At 56.6% G+C, this 25,480-nt stretch overlaps 1 protein-coding gene across 1 annotated transcript in view; it reads left to right on the plus strand.

The window, feature by feature from the left end:
• Nucleotides 1-8,854: 8,854 nt before the first annotated feature.
• The window catches only part of Igsf5 (immunoglobulin superfamily member 5), a 37,518-nt gene continuing 20,892 nt past the window's right edge, over nt 8,855-25,480 (plus strand). The window contains exons 1-4 of the mRNA XM_047565241.1: nt 8,855-9,337; nt 11,766-11,848; nt 17,231-17,551; nt 22,360-22,659. Of these exons, the coding sequence (XP_047421197.1) occupies nt 11,779-11,848; nt 17,231-17,551; nt 22,360-22,659 (691 nt within the window). The 5' untranslated portion in view covers nt 8,855-9,337; nt 11,766-11,778. The remainder of the gene's footprint in view (nt 9,338-11,765; nt 11,849-17,230; nt 17,552-22,359; nt 22,660-25,480) is intronic.

Here is a 25,480-nt window from a genome sequence, read left to right on the forward strand (position 1 = left end):
AAGCGGGCAGAGTGGCGTTGGCCTGTCCAAGCCTGGACTGCAGATCCCCGAATCAATCAAACGACCAGACGGAAAGCCCAGACCTTTGCAGCCTGGGGATTTGACAAGGGTCCCAACACCGCACTGCCCTCCACCTTGACTTTGGAGGGAAGGACCCGGGTGAATAAAGCAGAGCTGGTGGGTGAGCGCAGACGAGGCCAGCTGGACGGTGGCCTTTCTGGGAGCTGGCGGGGGAGGCTGCAGCAGCCCACCCCAGCCCTCCCCGCGGCTGCTGGAACCGAGGACCCTCAGCTGCGTGGTTTGCACCACAGAAACTGCTGGAAGGCTGAAGTCAGAGGCCAGGTGTCCGCAGGGTCACCCTCCCCAGACCTGCAGGGGAGGGATCGTCCTGGCCTGTCCCTGCTTCTGGGGCCTAGGTGTTCCTTGGCTTGTGGCCGTGTCATCCCAGGCTCTGCCTCTGCGTCTCCTGGCTTGTCCTGGAGTCCCTTCACGTCTTTCTGTGTGTGTCCACGTTTCCTTTTCTGGTAAGGACGCCAGTAGCCTGGAGTGGGGCTCCTCTAATGACCTGGCCCTAACTTGGCTCCTCGGTGGAAGGTGGAAGGCCTGCCTCCAAATAAGGCCACGCTCACAGGTGCAGGAGGTGAGGGCTCCCGCGTGTCTTTTTGGGGACACGGCTCAACCTATTTTAGTTTGCCTGATGGATGTTCATATCTGAAGCCAACATAAACGTGAATCTCGCCCTCAAAGCCGGGAGACTCCCTCTAAAGCTAACGGAAACATCCAGGGAGTTTTGTTTCCTGAGCAACAAGCAGCCCTTGTGCAAGAAGGGATTGCCAAGAAAGGACTGGCTGGTTCTCTCTCCCCTGTGCACCCTGTGAGGAGGCGAGCCATTTTGACATGCCCTAGGCAAGAATTTGTCAGTAAAAATAGAATAGAATCAATTAAATTATGATGTCCCAAAGGCAATTTGTATTTTTCTAAAACAAAACAACAACAAAGAAACCCCTATGCTTTGTTTTCAAAACACGTTTTCGCATTTGAAAACTGAAGTGCATTTTCAAGGGTCACTCTTATTTTGCTTTCTGTCCAACTTTTGTGAACCTCGTGTGGTACAGGATGGCAGTTAGACGGGGGAACTCAGCGTCGAGGGCCCGGGAGCCAACGGAAGGCCCCCCCGTACCCTGAGCGCCTTGAAAAGACCCCAGGTTTTGACCTCTCAGCCACCAGCCAACACCACTCCTGCTGACGTGTCCGATGGCCGACTGGGCTTCTGGTCACCTGGAGGCAACTGACGAGGCCCAGGCCCGGGGCTGGAGGGGCTCGCTGGTGAGCGGCTTGGCTGGGCTTGTCCCCCAGGGTCCACGTGTTCTTGGCTCGGTCCTCCGAGGGGTGGTATCGTGGAGACGTGGGACCCTCAGGAGGGTCTGGGGTCCCCATCTCTCTGGCTTCTTGTTTCTCTTCCTCCCACAGGTGCTCCGGGCACCCCATCCCCCTTGTGTCCTCGCAGGGCCCAGCTGATGCCAGCGCCGGGTCCTTGAACCTTGCACAGCTGGGGTCTGAAGTGTCCCCAAAGGCCGTGTTGGAGGGCTTGGTGCCCAGCCTGTTCTACGGGAGACGGTGGAAGTACTAGGAGGTGAGGCCTTGGGAAGGAAGTCGGGTCATCTGGGAAGGGATCTGAGGGGCCTTGGGGCTCCGGTCCCTTCTTCCCTCCTTGGTTCCTGGCTGCTGTGAGGTGACCGCTTTCTCTGCAGGCTCCTGCCATGAGGCTCTCCCTCAGCACCGCCACAGCAAGGGAGCCCGCTTGGCTGACCCCTTGATGTGGGTTCTGGGAGGCCCCGAGCAGAGCTTAGGACTTTAACCTGCAGGACCGAGAGGGATAAGTGGCCGTGTGTGAGGCTGCACTGCGTGCTCAACAGCAGAAGGCAGTCCTGTGACACTGTGCTGATGTCCAGGTCCTCGCTGAAAAGGCTGGCCGCTCCCATTTCTGGCCTGGGGAGCTGACCCAGGGGGAGGCTCCAGCTGTCCCCTGGAGAGGCCCTGTGAGTGGAGGAGCCCCTCAGCCCAGCCCAGCCGAGGTCCTGACCCCAACCAGGACCAGCTTCCCAGTCTTGTGAGCGGGCCACCTTGGGAGTGGACTGTCCAGCCCCGCTGCCCTGTCCCAGCCAGCATGCGGAGCCCTGCTGGAACATGAAATAGATGCTGGCTGTTTGGAACCGCCACGCTCTGGGAGCTGTAAGTAGAGTGCAGGCTTGCCGCTTGCTGTCTCTGGCGACGTGCGGATGTGAATGGAGCCGTTCAAGATGGTGTGTGGACATTCCTACCCGAGGGGAGAAACAACCCGCAGCTCGGAGGACTTTTTCTTACTCATGGGGGTTGCGATGCTGTGTCCAGGTGCCCCGCACTGGGGAACATCGGCTTCATACTCTCGAGGGCTCGGCACGTGGGTTGTAAATGGTGTAGTTCTGGCAATTAATTGAACTCGACCCTAATTTCAAAGTGATCAGGGCCTCGATGTGTGAACCGAATTAAAGAAGCCAATGTGGATCATCAGAGTGCTAAACGAGATGAGTACCAGCCCCGCATCCGTTGTGATGATACCGTGTACCGCAAAATGGCGCCGTGATGATACCGTGTACCACAATGTTGCATCATGATACCGTGTACTGCAACGTCGCGTCACGATACTGTGTACCCCAACGTCATGTCATGATGATACCATGTACCACAACGCGGCGTCGTGATGATACCGTGTACTGCAATGTTGTGTCATGATGATACCGTGTACCACAATGCCACGTGCTATTATGAACCATTGAAGCAATCGATGTTCGTGAGTGGGCTTTAATGATAGGGAACAATGTGTATAGCATAGTGTTAAATTGAAAAAGATACAAAATTTTATGGACATTATATTCTACGGTACAATATATGAACGTATATGTGGTTTCCAAATTAAAATATTCCTCATAGTTAAGACGCCGGCACAATTAATTGTACAACAATGAAGAAGTCTTTAAATAACTCGGTACATCCATAAAACATCCCATTCAGCCCTTAAAGTCACATCGTAACGACACATAAACGGACGGAAACCCAGTGAGCCGCTTGCTGGGTGGGCGTCTCGGTGTCCCGGGAGCCATAGAAGGAGCCACACGGCGGCCCTCTTCACGCCACCCGGCTCCTTCCGTGGTGCCTCTGGAGGCCGCAGGTCTGTGGTCGAGGGCCAGCCGGGCTGTGTCCCCGCCAGCTCTGGGGAGCAGCCTTCCCACCCCTCTTAGCACGGCCAAGGCTGGTGGTCCTTGGTGGTCCTCCGTGGTCCTCGCTCCCGCATCCCCGGCGGCCTCTCCCGGGGCTCACGCCTTCCTCCCTCCGTCTCTGCGACCATGTCCGTCTCTTCCTCCAGGACCCCAGTCACGTGGGATGGACTTCCCACCTGCTCCAGGGTGAGCTCACCTTAATTTAACGCATTACGTCTGCAACGACCCTTTGACCAAACGAGGTCACACTCGGGGGTTCTGGTGGACTCTTCAACCGGTACAGGGGATGAAGGGAAAGAAGTAGATTCTGAATATAAAATTCCGTGTAATACTTCAATAAAAAGTGAAAAACGAGGTGTGGCTCGCTCCCGGGCACACAGGTGTGCACACACACGCTCGCACACAGGCGGGGTGAAGGGCTGTGGGGGACGCTCTCCTTCCTGGGGGGCTCTCTGGGCAGAAAGGCTGTGGGTTCTGTTCGACCCTGTGGGTTTTTTTGAATTTTATAAATTTTCTACATTGACGACACACCCCCCTTTGTAATTAAAATGCTGGTAAATGTTTTGCCAAGTTGTTAGAAATAAAATAGCTGGTGGTGCCGAGCGCCCTGAACACTACCTGCAGGGTCAGTGGGCGTCTGGCAGAGCCCGGCTCACGCTGCCCACTGCTCAACATGTGCGCGTCCTGACCCGCGAGCTCACTGAGAGACAGGCTGCTGATGAGAGCTGCAGGTTCCCAGCAGACCGAGCAGAAGGGGCAGAGAGCCGTCCTGTCCCAACCCGCGCCAGGCTCCCCGCGGTCGGCGCCCCACCCCAGGGTCCTTTGTCACGTGGGTGTGTGTCCAAGTGGGCAAGGAGTGCGGGCTGCACACCCTGAAGTGCCCCGTTCCTCCCTCGCCCCTAACTCCTGGCAAAGCATAGGGTGATACTGTCTGTCTCAGTCCACCATCTTTCCTTCCCCCACCCCTCCCACCCATTTTCCTCTACACCATCCAAAGTTCCTTCATTATTCTCTTCCCCCCACTGCCACCCCCCACCCCCGTTAAGTACCATCATCTACTTATCAGAGAAAGCATTCGCCTTTGCTTTTTGGGCTTGGCCTATTTCCCTTAGCATATTCTCCAACTCCATCCATTTACCAGCAAATGCCATCATTTTCTTCTTCTTTATGGCTGAGTAATATTCCACTGTGTATCTATACCACAGTTTCTTTATCCATTCATCAGCTGAAGGGCATCTCGGTCGGTTCCACGGTCTAGCTGCTGTGAGTTGAGCAGTTGTGAACACTGATGTGGCTGCGTCACTGCTTGAGTTTTGTGCATAGGAGTCACTTGCTTTCCTTTTGGTGTCTGGCAACTCCCAGCCGTCAAGGCTCACAGGCAGCTCAGGCCCGGTTTCCACTTAACTTCTCAGTCTTGGCCCTGCTCCAAGGTTCCCACAGCTTTTCCTACTTTCCTTTTTCTAGGGGAGATAAAAACCAAACCTCTGGTCTGGCCTCGCACCTAAGGTCACCGTGGCCGCTCTGCTCTCAGGGCCCACCCGCCTCTTCAACGTCACGCACCTGCCCCGCTGCCTCACGCACCCTGTCCCCTCTGCCCTGAGGTGGCTGTCCCTGCCGCGCAATTTTCTACCCCCTGAGCAGCCAGCTCAGCCCCCATTTCCCAGGGCCTCCTGGGCATCCCAGGGCCCCCAGGCCTCCCGGCCTCCACTGCAATTCGAATTGCCACATGAACATGCGTTATGTAAATTTGAACTTTGCGATTTTAAAATAGCAAAGGCTAAAAATATCAGTAAAATCTCTTTGTGCTCAAACTTTGAAATAATGCAAATCTCCAAACTTAAAAGAAAAAAAAAAAAAAAAAAAAAACCTCGCTCAGGGCCACCCTCTGCCAGCTGCATTTCCAAAGGCCTGCAAACCTGATCCCGGTCTTGCCTCTGCGGCCTCTCAGTCCAGGCCCGAGGCCCCCGGGGACACTGTGCTTGCTACGGGAACTCCGAGTGCGTTCTTATCAGTACGCGGGCTACAGGTCAAGGCACGCAGGTGATTATTAGTACTCAGTTCACAGGTGTGCTGACACGCATGGCGGTGACAGTTTTTCCAGAAGTCCTGATAGCGGTGCTGGGGCTAAGGCTGCGGCCGGAATCTCGGTGAGAGCTTGGCTCTCACTGTCTCTTCCCTTCCTTGGATGAGAGACGGGTTGGTCACAAGGAAGTGTGGGGCCGACAGGGGGAGGCAGAGAGCCTTTCCCCGTCTGATTTTTCTTAACCACCTCCAGCTCAAAATCATCTTTGCAGCAAATGCATATCTTGGGGTGGCATATTATGTCCCCTCCAATCTAAGGCTCCAAATCATTTTCGAATGAATGGAGAATCAATAAATATCACTATTGAAGACACTCGATCTGCTCGGAGGGCTCTCCTGAAGGGGCTGCCCCTCACTGGCTTCCTGCCTCAAGTCCTATCCACGCTGCAGTCGGCCTCAGGGGCTCTGGGAGGCTCCTGCTGAAACCAGAGCTGGAGACTGAACTGGGTTCTCCGCTTCTGCCGGTGGGAGATCTGGGTAAGTTCCGGGCCTCGCTGGTTTCTTTACAGGCCTCAGTGAGTTCTTTCTGGGTTCTAGTCTCATGGATTTGAAGAATGACATCACAGACAATGAAAGCTGAATGTCAAAGAGCAGGATTTATTCCAGCGAGGAAAGGAAGCCACGCTCTCCTGGAACAGAGGGGCCTGACGGCAGGCTATCCGGTGGGTGTGCTAGTCCAGGGCTTAAGAGGGCTGCTGGGTACCGTCCTTGGCCGTCTGTGCTAACAGGTATTGGCAGGTGTCAGGGCCAGTGGTTCGGCCCTGATCTTCTGATTGGCTGTGCCCTTCCTAGGCCTTCCTGTAGCCTCTATTTAGGTGTGACTCCACTTCTGTTTTCCCGCTACTCTGGGACACAACCCTTTTATCACTCCCCCGGGACAAAGTACTGGCTGGAACGTTGGGATGTTAGAAAAGAGCCTAGCTGGGTGTGGTGGCTCACACCTGTAATCCCAGCGACTCGGGAGGCTGAGGCAGGAGGATCGCAAGTTTGAGGCCAGCCTCAGCCACTTAGTGCAACTCTGTCTCAAAATAAAAAGGACTGGGAATATAGTTCAGTGGTTAAGCACCCTTGGGTTCAATCCCTGGTATCAGAAACAAATAAGTAAAAATAAAACAAACCCCCCCCCCCCAAACAGCCTTAACTAAGTCCCACTACCCTGACTGACTGACGGTTGTGCTATGTATCCTGTCTTTTTCACTATGAGCTCTTGGAATGAAGACTCGGCCTACTGCAAGTGTTCGTGTCGACGTGTTTGCTGCCATTATTGTTAACTATGTCATCATGCTTACCTGGTGTCACGAGGGCTACCATAACCCTCTCCACCCTGCAAGCAAGTGACACCGTTCTTCCCTTGCTGACAGAAGTGGCCTTGGGAAGCAGAGGCTGCCCATGAGGCCCAGGGCTGAGGCCCAGTGAGTAGGCCACACGTCCCCCCACCAGAGTGTACATGTTGCAGGGACAGGCAGCGCGCGTGGTCACCAGCCATCCTCCTGTGCCTGGGGACTGCCAGGGACATAGTAGTCTAAATGCTGACTGCCCGATATTGGCGGGTTATACAGCTGAAGTGGCACGTGGCCTAGGGTTCGGAAACGCTGGGCTGGATTTGACAAGGCCTGGAGGGGCTGTTTTTTGAGGCACTGGCTTAGCAGAACCATTTATTCGATTAATCACAGAGAATGATGAAGTTACCTGCAAATTAATAAGGATTATGGAATTGTGCTATCGGCACAAGGGAGACACAGGTCTGGGCAAAGACCACACCTGTCCATCTGAGACTCCACAGCTCTTTGAGTCAGGCAAGAGCTGGGTATAAAAATGGGCGGGTGTGTGATTTCTAATGAATAGAAAAGAGAAGGTTGGATCATGAACATAACTTCCGCTCTCAGTTTGCTTTCCAAGTGGAGCTCACGTGTCCTCTTCCTGATCCGATTGGGCCAGACACCTTTGAACGTGGGATATTTCCAGGCAAGTGCTGGTGCCCAAGGACAAGGCCACCCGGGGGGTATTACTTTACTTCTGCAGCACTGAAGGATGAAATGCTGGGGACCTGCCACTCAGAATACAGGTTCTCGGATGTGTCGTTTTCTGTGGAGGAAGAAGGGCCAGGACTGCCTGCGTTCCTGCAGCTCCACGCCACTAACAACAGACGTTTATCTCTCACGGCTCTGGAGGCTAGAAGTCCAGATCAGGGCCAGTCAGTGCTGCGTTGGGGCAGGGCCGTCTTCCTGGCTCGTGGGTGGCCCTTCCTGGCGGATGTGCAAGGGGGGGCGTGGGCATCTCACTTCCTCTTGTCCTAAGGCACAAGGCCACTACCCCCTGTCAGGGGTTCCACTCTGGGGACTTCACTGCTGCTCAAAAGCTCCACCTGAGGCGTTAGGACTTCAACGTATGAATGTGTGTGTGTGTGTTTGTCTCTCTCACACACACACACATGCACACGTGATTCAGTCTAAAGCAGCTTGAAAGGGAAGCTGTCTCCAGGATTTCTGCTCTGAGCAGAAAAGGGAAGGCTGCCTGCCTTCCTCCCTCCCTCCCTCCCTCCCTTCCTTCCTTCCAAAGTCTTCCATTTAAAATAATCTTGAAGTCAAAGTGACGTATTCTGGGTGAAGAGTTCTGCTCCCCTTCAGCAGAGAGGAATGGCACACTGCCCCTCCCCACTGGTGGGCCCTGGGGTCTTCCTTCCCGTGTGCCTGACACTGGGATTCCAGTCCCTGGGGTGTTAAACTATAGGAGACAAACCAGATGTCATGAAGAAGTCTTGCCTAGGAGGATGGTTCAATATGGTGTGGAGCATCAGGATTTCAGATGGTCTTTTCTAGAAATGTCCAGTGCTCTGAAAGGGCTGGGTGAGGGTGGAGGCCCAGGTCTGTCCTAGTCCCTGAGGGCTGGGTGAGGGTGGAGGCCCAGGTCTGGTCCTGTCCCCAAGGGCTGGGTGAGGATGGAGGCCCAGGTCTGTCCTAGTCCTGTGGGCTGGGTGAGGGTAGAGGCTCAGGTCTGTCCATGTCCCCGAGGGCTGGGTGAGGATGGAGGCCCAGGTCTGTCCATGTCCCCAAGGGCTGGGTGAGGATGGAGGCCCAGGTCTATCCATGTCCCCGAGGGCTGGGTGAGGATGGAGGCCCAGGTCTATCCATGTCCCCAAGGGCTGGGTGAGGATGGAGGCCCAGGTCTATCCATGTCCCCGAGGGCTGGGTGAGGATGGAGGCCCAGGTCTGGTCATGTCCGCAAGGTCTAGGTCAAGGTGGAGGTCTCTGAGGCTGGGATGGTTGAAGGTTGAGCTCTGAACCGGTTCTTAGGCACCTGCTCCCGGGGTGCCGTGCTTCACTCTGAAGGGCTCTCATGGGCCAGATCATGTCACCCTGATCATGTTTTTTCTGGACGAGCTGCTCTGTGCATCTGATGTGCCTGCAGGGGCAAGAACCGGTTTCTCCAGCCCCTGGGCTTCTGGGAGACCCGGAGGAGCAAGGTGGTGGTCATGCCCAGGTCCTTGGGGCTGCGGGTGGAAGGGGCTGGCGGAGAAGCCCCAGGACACAGGCCTTGGCCTGGAAGGACGGGAAGCCCGGAGGAAGCCTGAGGCCTCTGGGTCTTAGGCTGGGGCCTCCCTTCCCGGCCCGGCTGCGTGCAGCTGGCTAATGATTAATGCAGAAGGTGGCCTGTGGGCGCTCACAGGTCTGGCACCTCTGTGCCGTGGCCCCGCCCGTGACGTGACGGAGGCGTTCCCTTGAGGAACTTCCTGTAGCTGGAAGGAGAGATCAGAGTGCTGTGGAGGCCGGAGGGTCGCTCCTGCGCTCCTGTGGCGAGGTCGGCGGCCTCGAAGCCTCCTGGAGAGGAAGCTGTCCTGACGCCCCAGCAGGAGGTCTGCCTGCTGAGGCAGGACCCACCGTGCTCCCAGCGGCCCAGGTCTGCAGTGGTTGCTCCCTGGCTTTCCCATCGCGGTCTTGGGGCTCAGCCTCCACGGAGAGGCTGCTCTGAGCAGCCAGGGATCCCTGGACCTGTCGCCGGTGAGTGTCCCTCTCGCAGAGCTGCTCTTGGTAGCGCTGAGAGCCACGCTGCTGGACGTGGGAGGTCTCGGGACTGGAGTGCGGGAGGTCCCAGCGGGCTCTGCCCTGGGCACACTGGCGAAGCCCTCTCACCCCAGCGAGGGGCCTGTGGGAAGTGTGTCGCTTGATGTCTCCATTTCTAAGCAGCTGGGCCCGGACTCAGGGGCGCCCAGAGCAGCAGTCCCTGCCTTGGGGAGCGGCTGCCCGGGCGCCTCCACCCTGCCAGGCCCGCTCGGTTCTGTCTGGGGTCGGGCTTTCTGGTGCTGCCAAAGCCGGGACGTTTGCAGGTGCTCTTGGCAGTCACCATTTCCAAGTGCTTCCGACAGCTTAGAGGCGGAGGGCCAGCTGAGAGAGCTGGGGTCTGCACTCCTCTTCCTCAGAAGGCTCCCCGGGTGCTCGCCAGGCCAGGAAGGAGCGGGCAGGGCCTGGAAGGGGCGAGACTTGGAGAGGACTCTGCAGATTTTCAACTGCATGTGGGTCATTTGGAGCCTTCCGCGGTGGAAGGAAGGAGAAGCCCTCTCGGGGCTGGTCACGGCCCCACTTACTTAAAGCAACTCGTCTGATTTAAGTTGCACTTGAAATCAGCTGTGTGTCCTCACCAGCCTGCGACCGCAGTGACCGCGCTGGTCCTGCTCCTGGACTCCCAGCCAGCCCCCGTGCTGCCCACCCCCGGGTCCCGCTGGAGTCCGAGGCAGCGGCTCTCTGGGGCGTGGCTGCTGGCACCGAGAGCAAATCCTAGGGGACCTTAATCTATCGCTGTGGTTTCCATAGTGCGGGGCCACAGCGACTGCTTTTGGAAAACACGTACCTTTTGTAACTGGAAGGGCCAATTTCTCCTTCACTCTCTGCCGGGCCTTGCATTCCAGGTGACTGGTAAAGCAGTCGGACTGTCCAGTTGCGTTAATTGAGCCTTGAAAATTGGTAAATGATTGATCTGGTGCTGGGTAGCTGGGGATGTAGCGCGGTCTCCGAGGCTGTGATTCCGTCTGCTTTGTCCTGGCCGCGGTGAGATCCGCGCTCGGACATTTGCCGGGTCTGTTTTTGGCCATCGCAGGTGGCGGCTTCTGCCGGGAAGCACTGCCTCGCAGGCGTTTTGGACCTTGAGTCATGGGCAGGAGTAGTTGTCGTTTTCTTTCTGAAGACAGCAGGGAAATGAGGCACGCGAGCCGTGGTCCTTCCCAGGGCTCTGAGTGCCTGGGAATGAGGTGCAACGGGACCTGGTCCCGGCGGGGCCTCCGCTGCCAGTCCTCCGTCGCTCAGCGAGCCGGAGCCGTGCGCGGCCCAGGGCCCGTGTTCCTGCTCCTGGTGGGCCTGCCTGCGGGGTCTGCCTGCTTGGGCCGTCAGGGAAGGAGGGGGACAGAGCCCTGCATGGTCGTGTCCACGCACTCCAAGATCCCGCCACAGGGAGCCCATGGGCCCTGGCGCCTCACGCTTTGGAGGGATGGCGTGGAACCACACGGCGCTAAGGCTGAAGTGAGAGCCACCTGCCTCTCGCGGCGGCACAGGTGTGGGGCGGGAGGAGGGCTGGGAACAGAGCCCTTGCCCCAGGCCAGGGCATCGCCCCTGCCTGGCATGTTCAGGGCCCAGGCGAGTTGGCCTTCGGCTGCCCCGGAGGGACCCACAGGTCCCGCAGGTGCCTGAGAAGGAAAACGCAAAGGGAAGGAAGCAGGTGCGGGGCGAACAAGGAGGTCACCAAAGGGAAGGGGGCCTGGGAGCCAGGGCCAAGGGTGTACCCGCGGGCCTGGAGCGCGGCTGCCGGCCCTGACCTCTCCGACGGCACCCCTCACAGCCCCAGAGCTCTCGGCTGCCTCGCGACAAGCCTGGCAGGTGACCCTGGGGTCTTTGCACCTGCTGCGTCCCCCACCAGGGGAGCTCCTCCTGCAGAAGTGCACAGAATGTGGCCGTGCTCGCTCACCTCTCGGGAGCCCGAGCACCTGTGCAGGTGACAGCCAGCCCACCCCCACTCCTGCCCGTCCTATTTCCCCTCACCTCTTCCTCCCTCGGGGAGATGATCCACTGATCCGTTTTGTCTTCTCCTCTTTGTGAGCACGTAGCTGGCAGTGGGCGGGACTTTTTCTCCGCGCCTGCACGCAGGGTGGTAAGCCCGCTCTGCCTCTGGGTGGGCGGCAGGGCTCGGGCTGCACCACCTGCAGCCGTCACCCGCAGGAGGCTGGGGTGAGTTGGCTGCATTCAGAGCTTCTCAGACCTGAGCTGCACCAGAGCCGGGGCCTGTTTAGAGCAGTGGGTCTGAGTGGGCCCAGGACGTGCCTGCTGCCCAGGTCCCCGGCGAGGCCTCTGTTCCAGCATGGACACCAGGAGCTGCCAGCGCCCGTGCGTCCCCATGGGCAGGTGCTTGGCTGGGCTCTGACCCATCGCCTTTCTGTTCCAGGGCGAGGAAGAACATGCAGAGATGGCGGGCGGGCCGCTGGGAAGACGTGCTGGCCGTGCTGGTGGTCCTGGCCAGCCTCTCAGGTAGGGGTCACCAGGCGCGGTGGACGGGTCGCTGGCACCGCTGCGGCAGGGCGGTGGGCACACAGCCGCCGGGAGGGGCCTCCCACTGTGCCGCTGTCCCCCAGCCTCCGTCTTGGTGGGAGGCCGTTCCCGCTGCTTTGACTCTGCTGCAGGAAGGAGGCGGTCACGGCCGCGGCAGGGCTGACCCTGGGCTCGGGGACCTTCCCTCCAGCCGTGCGTCTGTCGCCACGTCTCTCTTGCTCTTCCACCCCGTCCGTTTCTACCTGGCTTTCAAGGAAGGCCTGGCACAGGTGCCGCCTCCTCTGGTGGCCCTGCGGTTCCCAGTGTGGGAGCCCCGGGGGCCATGCACCCAAGTGAGGGTCCGTTGCACCGCAGCTCTGGGATGGGGACAGCGCTCCAGGTGGGGGAGCCTCCTGGCATTGAGGCTTGGGCCCCCCTCTGGGCCTCCCTCTGACTCTCCCTCTGGGCCTCCCTCTGGGCCTCCCTCTGCATCTCCCTCTGGGCCTCCCTTGGGTCTCCCTCTGACTCTCCCTGTGGCTCTCCCTCTGGGCCTCCCTCTGGGCCTCCCTCTGGGCCTCCCTTGGGTCTCCCTCTGACTCTCCCTCTGGCTCTCCCTCTGGCTCTCCCTCTGGGCCTCCCTTGGGTCTCCCTCTGACTCTCCCTGTGGCTCTCCCTGTGGCTCTCCCTCTGGGCCTCCCTCTGGGCCTCCCTCGGGTTTCCCTCTGACTCTCCCTCTGGCTCTCCCTCTGGCTCTCCCTCTGGGCCTCCCTCTGGGCCTCCCTTGGGTCTCCCTCTGACTCTCCCTCTGGCTCTCCCTCTGACTCTCCCTCTGACTCTCCCTCTGGGCCTCCCTCTGGGCCTCCCTTGGGTCTCCCTCTGACTCTCCCTCTGACTCTCCCTCTGGCTCTCCTTCTGGCTCTCCCTCTGGGCCTCCCTCTGGGTCTCCCTTGGGTCTCCCTCTGACTCTCCCTCTGACTCTCCCTCTGGCTCTCCCTCTGGCTCTCCCTCTGGGCCTCCCTCTGGGCCTCCCTCTGGGCCTCCCTTGGGTCTCCCTCTGACTCTCCCTCTGGCTCTCCCTCTGGCTCTCCCTCTGGGCCTCCCTTGGGTCTCCCTCTGACTCTCCCTGTGGCTCTCCCTGTGGCTCTCCCTCTGGGCCTCCCTCTGGGCCTCCCTCGGGTCTCCCTCTGACTCTCCCTCTGGCTCTCCCTCTGGCTCTCCCTCTGGGTCTCCCTCTGGGCCTCCCTCTGGCTCTCCCTCTGACTCTCCCTCTGACTCTCCCTCTGGGCCTCCCTCTGGCTCTCCCTCTGGGCCTCCCTCTGGGCCTCCCTCTGACTCTCCCTCTGACTCTCCCTCTGGGCCTCCCTCTGGGCCTCCCTCTGGGCCTCCCTCTGGGCCTCCCTCTGACTCTCCCTCTGGGCCTCCCTCTGGGCCTCCCTCTGGGCCTCCCTCGGGTCTCCCTCTGGCTCTTGCATCTGCACACCAGCTTTGGCTGAATGAGGGCTTATCTGGCTCCAAGGCTCCCGGGAGCTGGTCAGCTCGTCCCCGGCTGCACCCTCTGCTCCCTCCGCGGTGACCTGCAGGCGTGGCGCTGGAGGACGGTGTGTGTCCAGGAGAGCGCAGGCCCCTCGGGCTGCAGACGGGGCTTCAGACTCGGCAGCCCGTGTCGTGTTGGGACAGGAGCCGCCCTGAGCGGCCCCCTCCGTCCCCCCTCCCCTCTCCCTGTCGTGGCCGCTGTTCCGACTTCTCGCTGCACAGAGTGGCGGCTGTGTGGTTTCTAAGCAGAACCGATGTCCGTGTGTCCAAGTGGGCTCCCTGCTCCCTGCAGCCTGGGCCTGGCAAGGGCTCTGGACTTCGGGGATCATTTGCATGTGCCGTGGTGGGAGTGCATGGGGCACAGGGACTGGGAGACCATGTCTTGTGGCGTACGGTGAGTCGGTCAGGGTGCTGGTGGGGGGAGGAAAGCCCCTGACTGGCTGAGCTCAGGGACCGAGCCGGGGCTGGGAGCCACCCTCAGTACTCGTTTGGGGACGCGGCACGTGTGGGCCTGTCTCCGGCATGCGTGCAAAGATCTTCTCCGAGGGCCGTCGCCCTGACGAGCTCTGGCTCATCTCTTCCCTGGTGTCGCTGGGTCTGGTGCGCTGGCTTGAGGCAGGGGATCTGGTTGGAGGTGGGGAGGTGGCTTATCTAGGGGGGCAGAGTACTATGGGCTAATTCTAGAGCCCCTGGGAGCCCCCGTCCTCAAGCTGGTGATGAGTACCAATTTGTGAGTGTGTTCTGGACGCTTCTCTTGGGAAGGCTGTGGGCGGAGTCCTCTTCACTTGCAGACGCTTCCCATTAGCTGAGGGCAGGGACCATGGACACCCGTCCTCTCCTCTCCATGTTGCCCGTGGTATTGCTGCTCATACAGGACTCGACCACCTGATTTATTCACTCAGTAACCACACACGGGACTTCTGTCATGTGCCACTTCTTTGAGGCACTGGTAGCAGGGCTGAGTACAACCAGGCAAAATCCTTGTTAACACAGAGCTAGAGCCTAGTATGGGAACCAGCGCTTGAAAGCCTGTGATAGGATCGTTTAGGGTGTTCTGGAAGCCTTCCCTGAGGAGCAGACAGCTGGGCCAGGAGCTGAGGAGCAAGTGAGACTGGATGTCCAGGATGGTCAGTGGATGTGCAAAGGCCCTGGGGCTGGAAAGAGTCAATGGGTCTGACAAACTAAAGATAGTCCAGTGGCCTGAGGTGGAGTGGGGGCAAGTTTTGGGGGATGTGGGACTGAATTCAGTCTTGAGGATTAGCCAGTCCGTCCTAGGTGGAGGAAATCGCGGATACAAAGCCTGGAGTCTGGAGTGGGAGTGCCCGATGGGATGCGTGGCCGTGGCCTGGGCCGCAGCTGTGGGCGGGACTGGTGGTCTACCGGTGACCTGGACTCTGCCTAGGGGCTTATCCCAGGGACTGAGCCCCGGGCCCTCCTGTGCTCCTCGTCTTCCTCCTGGCTCCGTTCTCCTTCCAGAGCTGCGTCGGAGGCTTGGCTCTGCCTCGCTGTCCTGCTCCTCCTGGCAGGGAGCGCTGCAGCCCTGCTTGCCACTCACCACACACCTCAAGCAGGAGAGGAGAGGGGACGGGGGGGCCACAGGGTGGCAAGGACGCAGAGAAGAGCAGCCTGGGAGGACGGAGAGGCGGCCACTCGACTGTCATGCCCTGAGCCAGGGAGGACTCGCAGCCCCTCCGGGGAGCAGAGGAAAGGCCACCGCAGGAGAGGGACGCAGTTAGGGCCGTTGGTGGCGGGCCAGCGGGGCCACAGAGGCCACGAGCCTGCTGCCCGGGGAGTTCCGTGGGAAGAATGCCAGGCTGGGGTGGGGGCGAGGGCAGTCGTCACTCTTGGCCACTTGGGTGGCAGCTGGTCCTTTTTTCCTCAGGGCAGCTGAGCAGCAAGAGGGGCTGGGATGGGAGCGGGGGTCGCAGGGAGCAGACGGAAGGAGCTCCAGGGGATGCAGCGCCCGTCCTTCCCCATTAGGCCCTGCCCTGCGGGGCACCGGCCAGCAAAGGGAAGGGGAAGGGCTGGCTGCGGTCGGCCGGTGTTAAAGGCCTTATTTCCAGTTTTCTCCTTATTCTGTGTTCTGTGTGGGGCGGGCTCGCGCCCTTGGTCGCTGATAAGATACGAGGGAGGGAGAGGCCTTTACCAGAAAAGCAGCTCCGGACTCACCAGGCCTGTCCCGAGGGCGGTGGCTTAGGGACTGCGGGATCAGGGGAGTCTGGGGTTTAGCGTCTGGTTCCTCCTGTTTAATTTAAAGGCCCATCAAACTGGAGGGTTTCCGTCTGGCACGGCCCCACGCACCTCCGCAGCTGCAGAGGAAGCCTCACCCCGGGTATCCTGAGCCTGGCTTTGGGCGACAGGGCTGCCCGCCTCGAGCCGGGGTGGAGGGAGGTCTGGGTTCAGACGCTTGCCTGGACTTGCCTGGCTGGGCTCCCGGGGGCAGGCCCGCTGGCCCCGCCCCTCTGGGCACTGCCCGTCTCTCACCTACCTGGCACAGGTGAGGTGGGGATCCTGAGCATGCAGCCTGCGGGCTCAGCCTCTTTCTTTCCTTGGGGGCAAGTTTGTCTGTTTCTTTTCTTTTCTCCTGAAAGTGTGATTCAGCCTGTGGCTTCCCCGGTGCTCATTGTGGCTTTTTGTTTTAGTTGACGATCAAAGAGATCCTGGGTCGAGAGTCTTGCCCAGGTCAGGAGGGAGATCCAGGCTCAGCGGTTTGTTTAAAGTCACACTTTCTCTCTTTTTCTCTCATGCTTCGGACAAAACAAAGAATGGTGACCGTGTGTCCGGAGCCTGGCCGGCCTCCTGGGGCCTGCCCTGCCCCAGCTCTGCCCTTGGCCAGCGGGGCCCTCGGGCTCCTCACCTGGCCTGCAGCACTACCCTCCCTCACGTGGCTCCTGCGGAAGGTAGTGCTCTTCCCGCAGTGCATTCTGGGTGCTCAGTGAGGTGCTGACGCGGCAGCGTGTGTCCCTCAGGTGGCTCTTCCCCAGGAGCTTTAGGGCCGCCGTGAGATTCCCCTAGAGCCTGCCTGACACTTGACCTTAGGAGGTCAGAAGGAAGGAAGGGAACTCACCCGGGGACACCCAGTGCACATGGCGGGCCACCTCGCCGACCCGTGGGGTCACAGGACACCAAAAGGCAGCAGGAATACCTTGACGGGCCTGTCAGGCAGGGCTGAGGAGCTAGGTGTGTGGTGTGTCACTGGCCAGGGCCTTCCTCTGGTGGCCTCAGAGGCAAAGAGCATGGGATTCAAAGTAGGAAGGTGGAGCTGGGGTCCCCCCACCACTGTGACCGCCAAGTGCTGAGTTGCTGGTGGACAGGGCTGGCTCCCTCGGCAGGTGTGGGGGGACTCTTCACACCTCAGCTCCTGGTGGGTGCCAGTGACCATCGGTGTCTCTTGCTTGGAGGTTCAGGGCTCTATTCTCAGCCTCCATCTTTACACAGTGGTCTCTGCAAACTGGTGGGCCTCAAATCTCCCGCCCTCCCTCGTAGGGACTCCTATGATTGGATTTAAGGCCTGTCTTAAATCCAGGTTGATTTCATCTTGAGATCCTTAACTGATGACATCTGCAGAGGCCGTTTTCCAAGGTCACATTCTGAGGATCTGGGGGACATGGACTTTTGGGGGCCAGTGGTCAACACTGTACTGCCCAGTGAGGGGAGGGGAGTAGAAAGGAGGATGTGGCAGTGGCCCGTGTCCATGGGCAGCTCCTGGTCTCCTGGGGCTCCCCAGGGGCAGGACCACTGGGTGGACAGCCAGAGGGAGTCACAGCTGGTGATATGGAAGGTTGAACTGTGTGGTCGACTCCGGGAGGTTAATTGGTTCCCCACCTTGATCAGCTGGTTGTTTTCTAGCTCCGGGATCCAGTTATCAGATCGTAGTCGGGCCTAACAACGCAACGGTCCTGGAGGGTGCGGAGGCTCGCTTCAACTGCACCGTGTCCCCCGGCTGGAAGCTCATCATGTGGGCGCTCAAGGGCACGGTGGTCCTGAGCGTCACTCCCAGGGAGCCCATCATCACCAACGACCGCTTCACCTCGGAGAGCTACGAGGACCTGGACGGGAACTTCGTCTCCGAGATGATAATCCACAACACGCAGCCCAGCGACTCGGGGTGGGTCCGGTGCAGCCTCCAGAACAGTGACCTGGAAGCGTTCGCTTTCCTAGCCGTCCAAGGTGTGTGCTGGGGGCCAGCGCCCGGAACTGGCGTCCTCTGGCTGGCGACGGAGGGTTGGAAGGGGCCTTCCGAGGTCCAGGCCACACAGGGTGCCGCCTTCTGCGCCCGGTTGGTGTCGCGACTGCCCTTGGAGAGGGTGGTGGTGTTTGTCTCTCCCTCCTCCCTGCTCCCTCCTCCCTCCTCCCTGCTCCCTCCTCCCTCCTCCCTCCTCCCTCCTCCCTCCCTTCACATACAGTCCAACCTTCGTTCGCACTGTGCTTGGAATCTTGCAGAACTAATATTTATTGTTTGTTCTTTATCTCTCTCCTCCCTCCCTCCCTCCCTTTCCTTCTTCCCCTTTCTCCTTCTGTCTTTCCTTTTTTCTGCTTTTCTTCATAAGACTCTTGGGATGGGCTCTGTCATCTGATCCATTCCCGTGTCTACAGAGCCCTGCACCCGCTGGTCAGGGGCAGGCACTTTCTCTGCTGTGGAGATGAGTGGCCATCTCGGTTCTTCCTCTGGTTTTTCGGACTTCGCTGCATTCCTTTGCATACATTATTTATCATCTCCAAAGCATGCTTTACGTTTTGTTCTCTTCCTCGCTAAATTTCCCCAATCTAGTTCTCTGCCTGCCCCCCAACTACAGTAGTTATTATAGTCAAAGGTGTGTGCTCATCAAATAGACCGAGTCTCTGAGAAAGAAGAAAGGTAACCAAATCTGTAATAATGATAACTCCTTTTCTGTTCTTGAAGGTAATGCTGGCATTCTGAAGATCATGTTACATACTGGGGGGAAAAAAGTAAAAGGATGCTTTGTCAAGAATCTAGAATATTCTCATCTAAGTTCCATCACTTGTTGTCTTTAAAAGTCTATTTATGCATTGTTTGTAGAGGCACTGGAAACAGTAGAGTTCTGGATTTCTAGGCTAGCCCTTCTTATAAGAGACTATGCCGTGTCTTTGAAATGATTTCCTATATCCATTGTATATTTGCCTCAGAGAAATTCCCAAAGATTCTGTCTACGTCTGTCATGTTGACAAATCAGACTTAATAATATGCAATGGAGAGACAAGTCTATTTGCTTTTTTAACATGATTTTTTACTTTAGAAATTGAGCTACATTGGTGGGCCTTTACTATGGTGTGTCTTTTATTTCGTGTGGTTTAATGAAGGGTCAGGTGACATTTTCTAAGTAAACGATCCTGAGGCTGCTAGGACTGCTGGCCTTCTGCACGACCAGATTCTTGGGGCAGTGGTTTGTGGTATAAAGGAAAGAACACGGGAGGAGGGGCCGAAGCCGCGAGCTCTGGCCTGGCTTTCGCCCGTCATCTACCAGAGAGACCGGTCACCTTACCTTTAAGAGCAGGGGCAGCTCCCCTGACCTCCTCACAGCTTGCTGTGCTGACCAGGTGCAACATGACTCAGGATGGTTTGGGGGCTCCCAAGTCCCCTCCCTTCAGTGGACTGCACGTGGGGCCACAGTGCTCTGGGGTGCAGTAGTGCAGACATGGGGCCTCGCTGCCTGGGTTCACGTTCCAGCTTTATGGCTTCCCAATGGTGTGACCTCGGACACAGTGCTTAATGACCTTGTGCCTTGTTCTTTGTCACGCTGTCATCGATGTAGGACAGGTGGGGCTGAACACCCAAGGAATTTTCAGGAAGCAGGTTTATTTTGGCTTCAGCCTAAAAATCTCTGGACCCAGAGTCTGGAAATTCCTTTAGAGTTATGCTCAGTGGGCGGCTTCCTGACAGCGGAGTGGAGGGAACACAATCGTCGCTCTTCGTCCCACAGTCCTAGGGTAGACAGAGGCTTCACACGTTTTGTCTGAAGACCTGGCATTTATAAGAAAGAGGAAACTTCAAACCACGTTGAGCTCTCTGCAGAACTCCTGCGAGATCCTGTTGACATTCTTGGTAAACACTTTTCTGACGAGAGGAGACGCTTGATTCTGGAGTGGGACCCGGTCTGCCCCACCGTGGCTTCTAGTAGGTGGGTCCGTGTGAAGCCTTCAGCACAGTGCCGGGCTCAGCATGGCCCCAGGGCCATTTGCTTAATATTTATTGGGTTCCTAAAGAAGCACGCTGTGTGCTGGGCGTTTTTGTGGGACTCAAAGATGAAAGAGAAAGCAGGATTCCTGTCCCCAAGAGCCTAAGGAGAAGAGGGAGACACAAGTTGCCACAGACGCTGGCCAGTGAGAGGGAAGGAAGACCAGGTTGGAGCCCACGGGGAAGGAGGCGAGCGATCCGCCATGGAGAAGGCTCCATCTGAGGTTCCTGGAAGGTGTGCCAAAGCCCGTGTGACGAGGAGGAGGCGCTCCTGGTTGCGGGAGCCAAGTAGAAAGGCCTGGCTCCTTGCTGCCACACGCCTGCCAGGCCGGTTCATAGCCCAAGTGCCACTGTGGCACCCTTTCCCGAGGCTCCGAGTCCAGGAGCTGCCTGATTCCCCCAGTGCACATCGTTAGGAACGGGTAATCGCCCTCGGTTTTGGTTTCAATACAAATGAAAGAGCAAGCTTCTAGGGAAGGCAGAACTTTCTCCAAGGTCACGCAGGGGAACCCGCAGAGCTGGGACAGAACACCATCCTTTCTCCCTGGTTCCATGGATCTGGAGAAGAATCTGGGAAAATAACAGAGGAGACGCCCGCAAGTTACCCAGTGATGCCTCTTTCCTTCTTATGTGTCAGCAGAGAACATCAAGAGCTGACGGAGCTCTGGGGGAGTCGGGTCAGCCCTGTGGGGGTCCCAGTCTTGGCCTCTGTGTACGGAGTGTGTCCTGCCACTGGAGAAGCTTCGCGGAGGCCGTGGGGAAGGCGGAGCCCAGCTGCGCGCAGGCAAAGAAAGTGCCCCAGGCTGCTCTGTGGGTCCTTCCGTCAGCCAGTCCCCCAATCCACCCCTCGCCAAACTGTAGGCCTCTCGTGTTCCCATGAGCACGTGGGCCAGAGTTCAAGGTCCTCTGTTCTTGTCTGAGGCAATGCCATTCCTGCCCGTGTCCACCATCTCCCTCTCCATCAAAGAAACGAAGAACAGACCAGAGGACAGATGCCAAACCCTGTGGACACAGGGGACAGGTCCTTTCCACTCCTGTGGCATTCACAATGGCTGTTGAATGAGCAAAGTGCCTTCTTATTCCCAGAGAATGTTCAGGAAGGAAGTAGTTGGAAACCTAACATTTCGGAGTGGGCCGGTCTGGTTCACGTGGTCAGGACGCCACGGCTACCCCAGGTCTGCTCCAGGGCGTCTGTGAAGCCTCTGCTCTTCTCTAAGCTCTACGATGGGAGCCGGTGTTTTGCTTTCCCTCTGGGGAGTGTCCGGGGAGCTTTTTGCTGTGCCCTACCTGGCTGTGGGCCTGTACTTTCCAGATGGATAAGGACAATGTACAAAGTCACGCAAGGACAAAGCACCCAAAGTGCCCACCGGAGAGAAGGAAAGTCCCCTGTACAGCTTCAGAGTCCACAGCACCATCGACCTTGAAGAAAGCTCAGCTGTTGACCTTTTGTCTAGTATCAAAGAAGAGCCAGGACTGTCTACAAAGGCATGAGCTTCTCCACTCTATGCATTACATTTCAGCGTGAAGTCAGATTTTCTTTACGTCTGTCAAACAAAGCAATATATCGCAACAGATGGAACGAAGCAGCAGATGGGCAACCTTGCCAGACATGGGAGATTTTGTATATATATAAAAACAAGGTCACACTTCTTAATTTTTCTTGTTTTAAAAATAAAATTATTTTTTATGAAAATATGTTGATCTCCATTGGCATGGCATAAGCTATTATTTTTAAATAAACATTTCAAAGTTAATATTTAAATTTAATTTTAAATATGTTAAAGATCAATAGAACCCATATCAATGAAAAGTCTTGGGAGTCCTCAGAGTGTAAAAATATGGAACCCAAACTGTTTGAGAACCACTGACCTAATCCAATCGTCTCATTGACAGGGGGAAAACAGCGCCAGAATTTCAGGTCTTTTTTAGGGCGATAGCACTTTTGCAGCCAAGCCAGGAGTGAGCCCAGAGGCTTGATTCTTAGTCCAGTGTTCTTTCCTTTATGTCATGCAGATGGGCGTTTCAGCATGTGGAATTTGCATATTGCAATGCATATATGTTTCACTAAGGCCGTGTCTTTGCTGGAGCCAAGACTCAGGTGGTTTTAGCAATATCAGCAAAAAATAAGCCATATTTTTTCCTATGTATTATTTACATTGTGAATGCCAGTATAGGCAAACAGGTTCTTGATAAAATTTTTAAAAGAATTTATCTGAGTAAACCATTTTGGTACACGATTTGGGTTCATCATGTCTATCATTGCATTAGATTTGATTTTTGTTTAAGGTATAGCTAGAAACATTTTAAAGGCCTTGTTGAAGAAGGTCATGTCTACACATCTGTGATCCCCCCAATAAATAAAACAAATATGACTAACCCAAAGCCCAGGAGAGACCTGCTTCCCAGGAAGCTCTGGGATAGGGCCTCCACACACTGAAAAGAATGTGGAGGTTTTTCCCTTTTTGCTTTGGCTCCCGGGCAGCCCAAGACAATTCTGTGGCTCACAATTTACTTTCTCTTTCCCATAAAGCAGTTTCCCCAGGGTTCCTGATCGTGTCTGTTAATTTTCTCTGCATCTTATTGTGAGCGATCTCACTCTCTTCTGGGAACCTGGCAGGTATAGAAAAAGACACAGGTACAACCTGAGTTGGGGTTTCCAGGACAGACACAGCCTCCGGGGCCTGGGGAAGACGGTCTCTTGCAATGTGATCGGGAGCCGATTCCCCGGGAATAGGAGGGGCAGGCATGGCCGTTTCTCCCGTCTCTCTCTTCTCTTCCTCAGTCATGGGCACGCTGTCCATTCCCAATGACAGCATCGTGGTCACTGAGGACCAGCCTTGCACTGTCACCTGTCGCGCCCTGGGCTGGAGCCCGCTCCCCGATATTTCCTGGGAGGTCGCCGTCCCCGTAAGCCAGTCGAGCTATTACTCCTTCCTGGAGCCGGGCGAGCCCCGCAGCACCGTGAGCGTCCTGACTCTCACGGCGCAGGGCAACGGGACCCTGACTTGCGTGGCTAACCTGAGGAGCGTGCAGGCCCACAAGGCCGCGGCCGTCAACCTCACCGTGGTGCAGTCTCCGTCTGGTGAGTGAAGACTCTGCCTCGGGTCCATGCGTGGTTGCTTCTACTCTCTCTGTTGGGCCACTTCAGCAATCTGCCTGAGAAAATCCCTCGAGACCTTGATCTCAGCTGGGGATGGTGATGAAGGCAAATGACTGGTGGTTTAAGGATCCTGTGATCTCTTCTGCTTTTAAAATTCGTCCTCAAGTTTTTCCTAATTGCACAGGACAATCATCCAGAAGTCTTGCCAATCATTTATCACAAAAGAGCACTAGGTTCAGAGACAAACACTCGGACCACGCGTGTTCTCTAGCCTCGCTGACGCTGTTCCAGTCTGGTCCCACTCCTGGAGAGAGGACGCAAGTCCCAGTGTCCGGGAGGCTCTTCAGGTTGCCTTAGGAGAATTATGAGGTTTAATTTATTTTCATCCAGAAAATGCATGATGTGTGTGATAGTGCCAAGCTTCCATCTATTATTTAGTTTGACTGAAGGATGTGACTTTAAAGTCTAGAGCCTCCAGAGGAATCTGCTGTGGGGTCCTCAACAGGACAGAAACCCTCACCAGCACCTTGCGGAACCTGTGAGCAGAGTGTGGGTGAACAGAGGGGTTCAGGGGTGAGGGGGTGATGGGAGCTCAGCCTGGAGACTTTCTTTAACTCCTTCACTTCACAGGAGAGGGAGGGAGGCCTGGAAAGGTGTCGTGTTCTAATCAAGATTTCTAACTGGGTGGGGAAGGGTGGGGCCTGGAAGCTAAGGAGAGCTTAACTCTTGGTCCCAAGCTTTTCCAGCATTACTTGAGGTTTTTCAAAGTTCAGAACAAGGCTATAGCCAAAGCAAACCTATAATAATAGCAATAATAAACAGCACTTGTCAACAGTGGTAAAGAGTCCCAAGCACTTCCCAAATGTTTTCAACACTGTGACCAAAAGACCTGACAAGAACAATTAGAGGAGGAAAAATTTATTTTGGGGCTCATGGTTTCAGGGGTCTCAGTCCATAGAGGGCTGACTCCAATCCTTGGGACCTAAGAGGGGCAGAACATCATGGCAGGAATGTGTGGCAGAGGAAAGTGGTTCAGGACCTGACTATCAGGGAGCCGAGAGAGAGAGAGAGAGCGAGGACTCCACTCAACAAGGACAACATATACACTCGAAGGCACGCTCTCCGTGACCCAGCTCCTCCAGCCACACCCCGTCTGCCTGGCTAACCCCTATCAGGGGATATGTGTACCGGTCAGGGTAAGACTCTCATAACCCAGTCTTTCCCCTCTCAACTTGTTGCATAGTCTCACACATAAACTTTTGGGAGATACCTCACATCTAAATCGTAACATCAAATGTGACCCAAATTCATCTGCATGGCAGCCCTAGGGGTGGGGCTGTTACTGTAAGGTGAGGTGACAGGGACAGTATTGTCAGGATTTTGACCAGGTCATAGAATTAGTAGGCGGCAGGGGAAGTCCTGGTGGTCTGTCCCTGGGTTCTGTCCACCCATCCACCCATGGCTGTGAGCAGCCACTGAAGTGTGTATGAGCTTCTGGTGGCCGCTGTAATGAAGGGCTGCAGGTCGCGGGTCGGGGCAGGAGGAGTAAACATCAGGAATCCATTGTCTGCTACTTCTAGAGGCTGCAAGCTCAGGTCAGGCTGTCAGCAGGCTTATTCCTCCCGAGGGCTGTGAGAGAGATTCTGTTCTGTTGCCTTCCGCCTGTTTCTGGTGTTGGCTGGAGATCTTCCACTATGTGTCCTGAGAAATATTGGTGCGACCACTGCCTTCATCTTCCCACGGCATTTCCCCATGTCCAGACCACCGGCCCCCGTTGTCTTTAATGAGGACAGTGGTCATGTTGGATTAGGGAACTGCCCTCCTCCACAATGACCTCAACTTACATTTTGCAATGCTTCTCTTTCAAAATAAGGTCATGTTCTGAGGGATTTAACATGTGAGTTTTTGGGGGGCATAGTTCAGCCCATAACTGATGAAGTCTCTGAACCTATAAACACTGTTCTGAGCCTAACCTGTTATGTGCGCAGCATTCTGAACTTCAGACTGTGTGGATGGGTCCCCAGGGCAGCCTTGGCTCACTCCCCTGAGGTAGGCCCTCTTGTCTCCAACTCAGCTGTCCCAGAGACCAGGCAGACAACAAAAATGAACACATGAGCGAAAACCTGCATCAGCTACGGGACAGAGTGGTGGGGTAGTGGGAAACCAGAGCACACAGGCCCCCTCCACGCAGAGTGGCTCACACCAGCTCCAGTTTGATTGTGGCTGAGGGAATGTGGACCCCGTATTGCCAGGCCCCACAAATCCCATGAGAAGGTGGAAATCTGGAACTTTATGTGAACTTCTGTGACTTCTGAATGTTGTAGCTACTTAGAACATTCTGTAACTCTGTAGTATAAGCAAACACAAAAAACAGAAGGGGCCTGGCACTGGCCGTTCACCAGCCCTGCCGTGATGTCTCCCTGATAGCACAGGCCCCAACTCAGGCAGTCTGCGGTCTGTGAGATAGGAAGATGGTACTGCAGAGTCAGAATTTGTCTCCAAGGGAACTAACTTGTAGTTATTATTTTCCAAATTCCAAGGAGCAGCAGTCTAGTACAAAGATCCTTCCTCCTTTTCCCTTCATCTGGAAGGTTCTGGAAGCCCTTTGTTCTGGAATAAGGAAGAGCAGGAGAGCTGCCCATTGGGACAGCTGCCTCCTCTGCTTATTTCTTGTGCACACAGTCTGGCTCTGTCTGAGCGGCTGTGGGGTCATCGCTCTGGGTGCTTAGGCCTGGTTCTGGTGAGAGGCAGTGCTTTAGGGCCAGGACATGAACTTGTGTTTCTTGGACTTCAGGTCAAGCTA

This window comes from Sciurus carolinensis, chromosome 9, assembly GCF_902686445.1.
Source record: "Sciurus carolinensis chromosome 9, mSciCar1.2, whole genome shotgun sequence".
In the NCBI taxonomy this organism is placed as follows: Eukaryota; Metazoa; Chordata; class Mammalia; order Rodentia; family Sciuridae; genus Sciurus; species Sciurus carolinensis.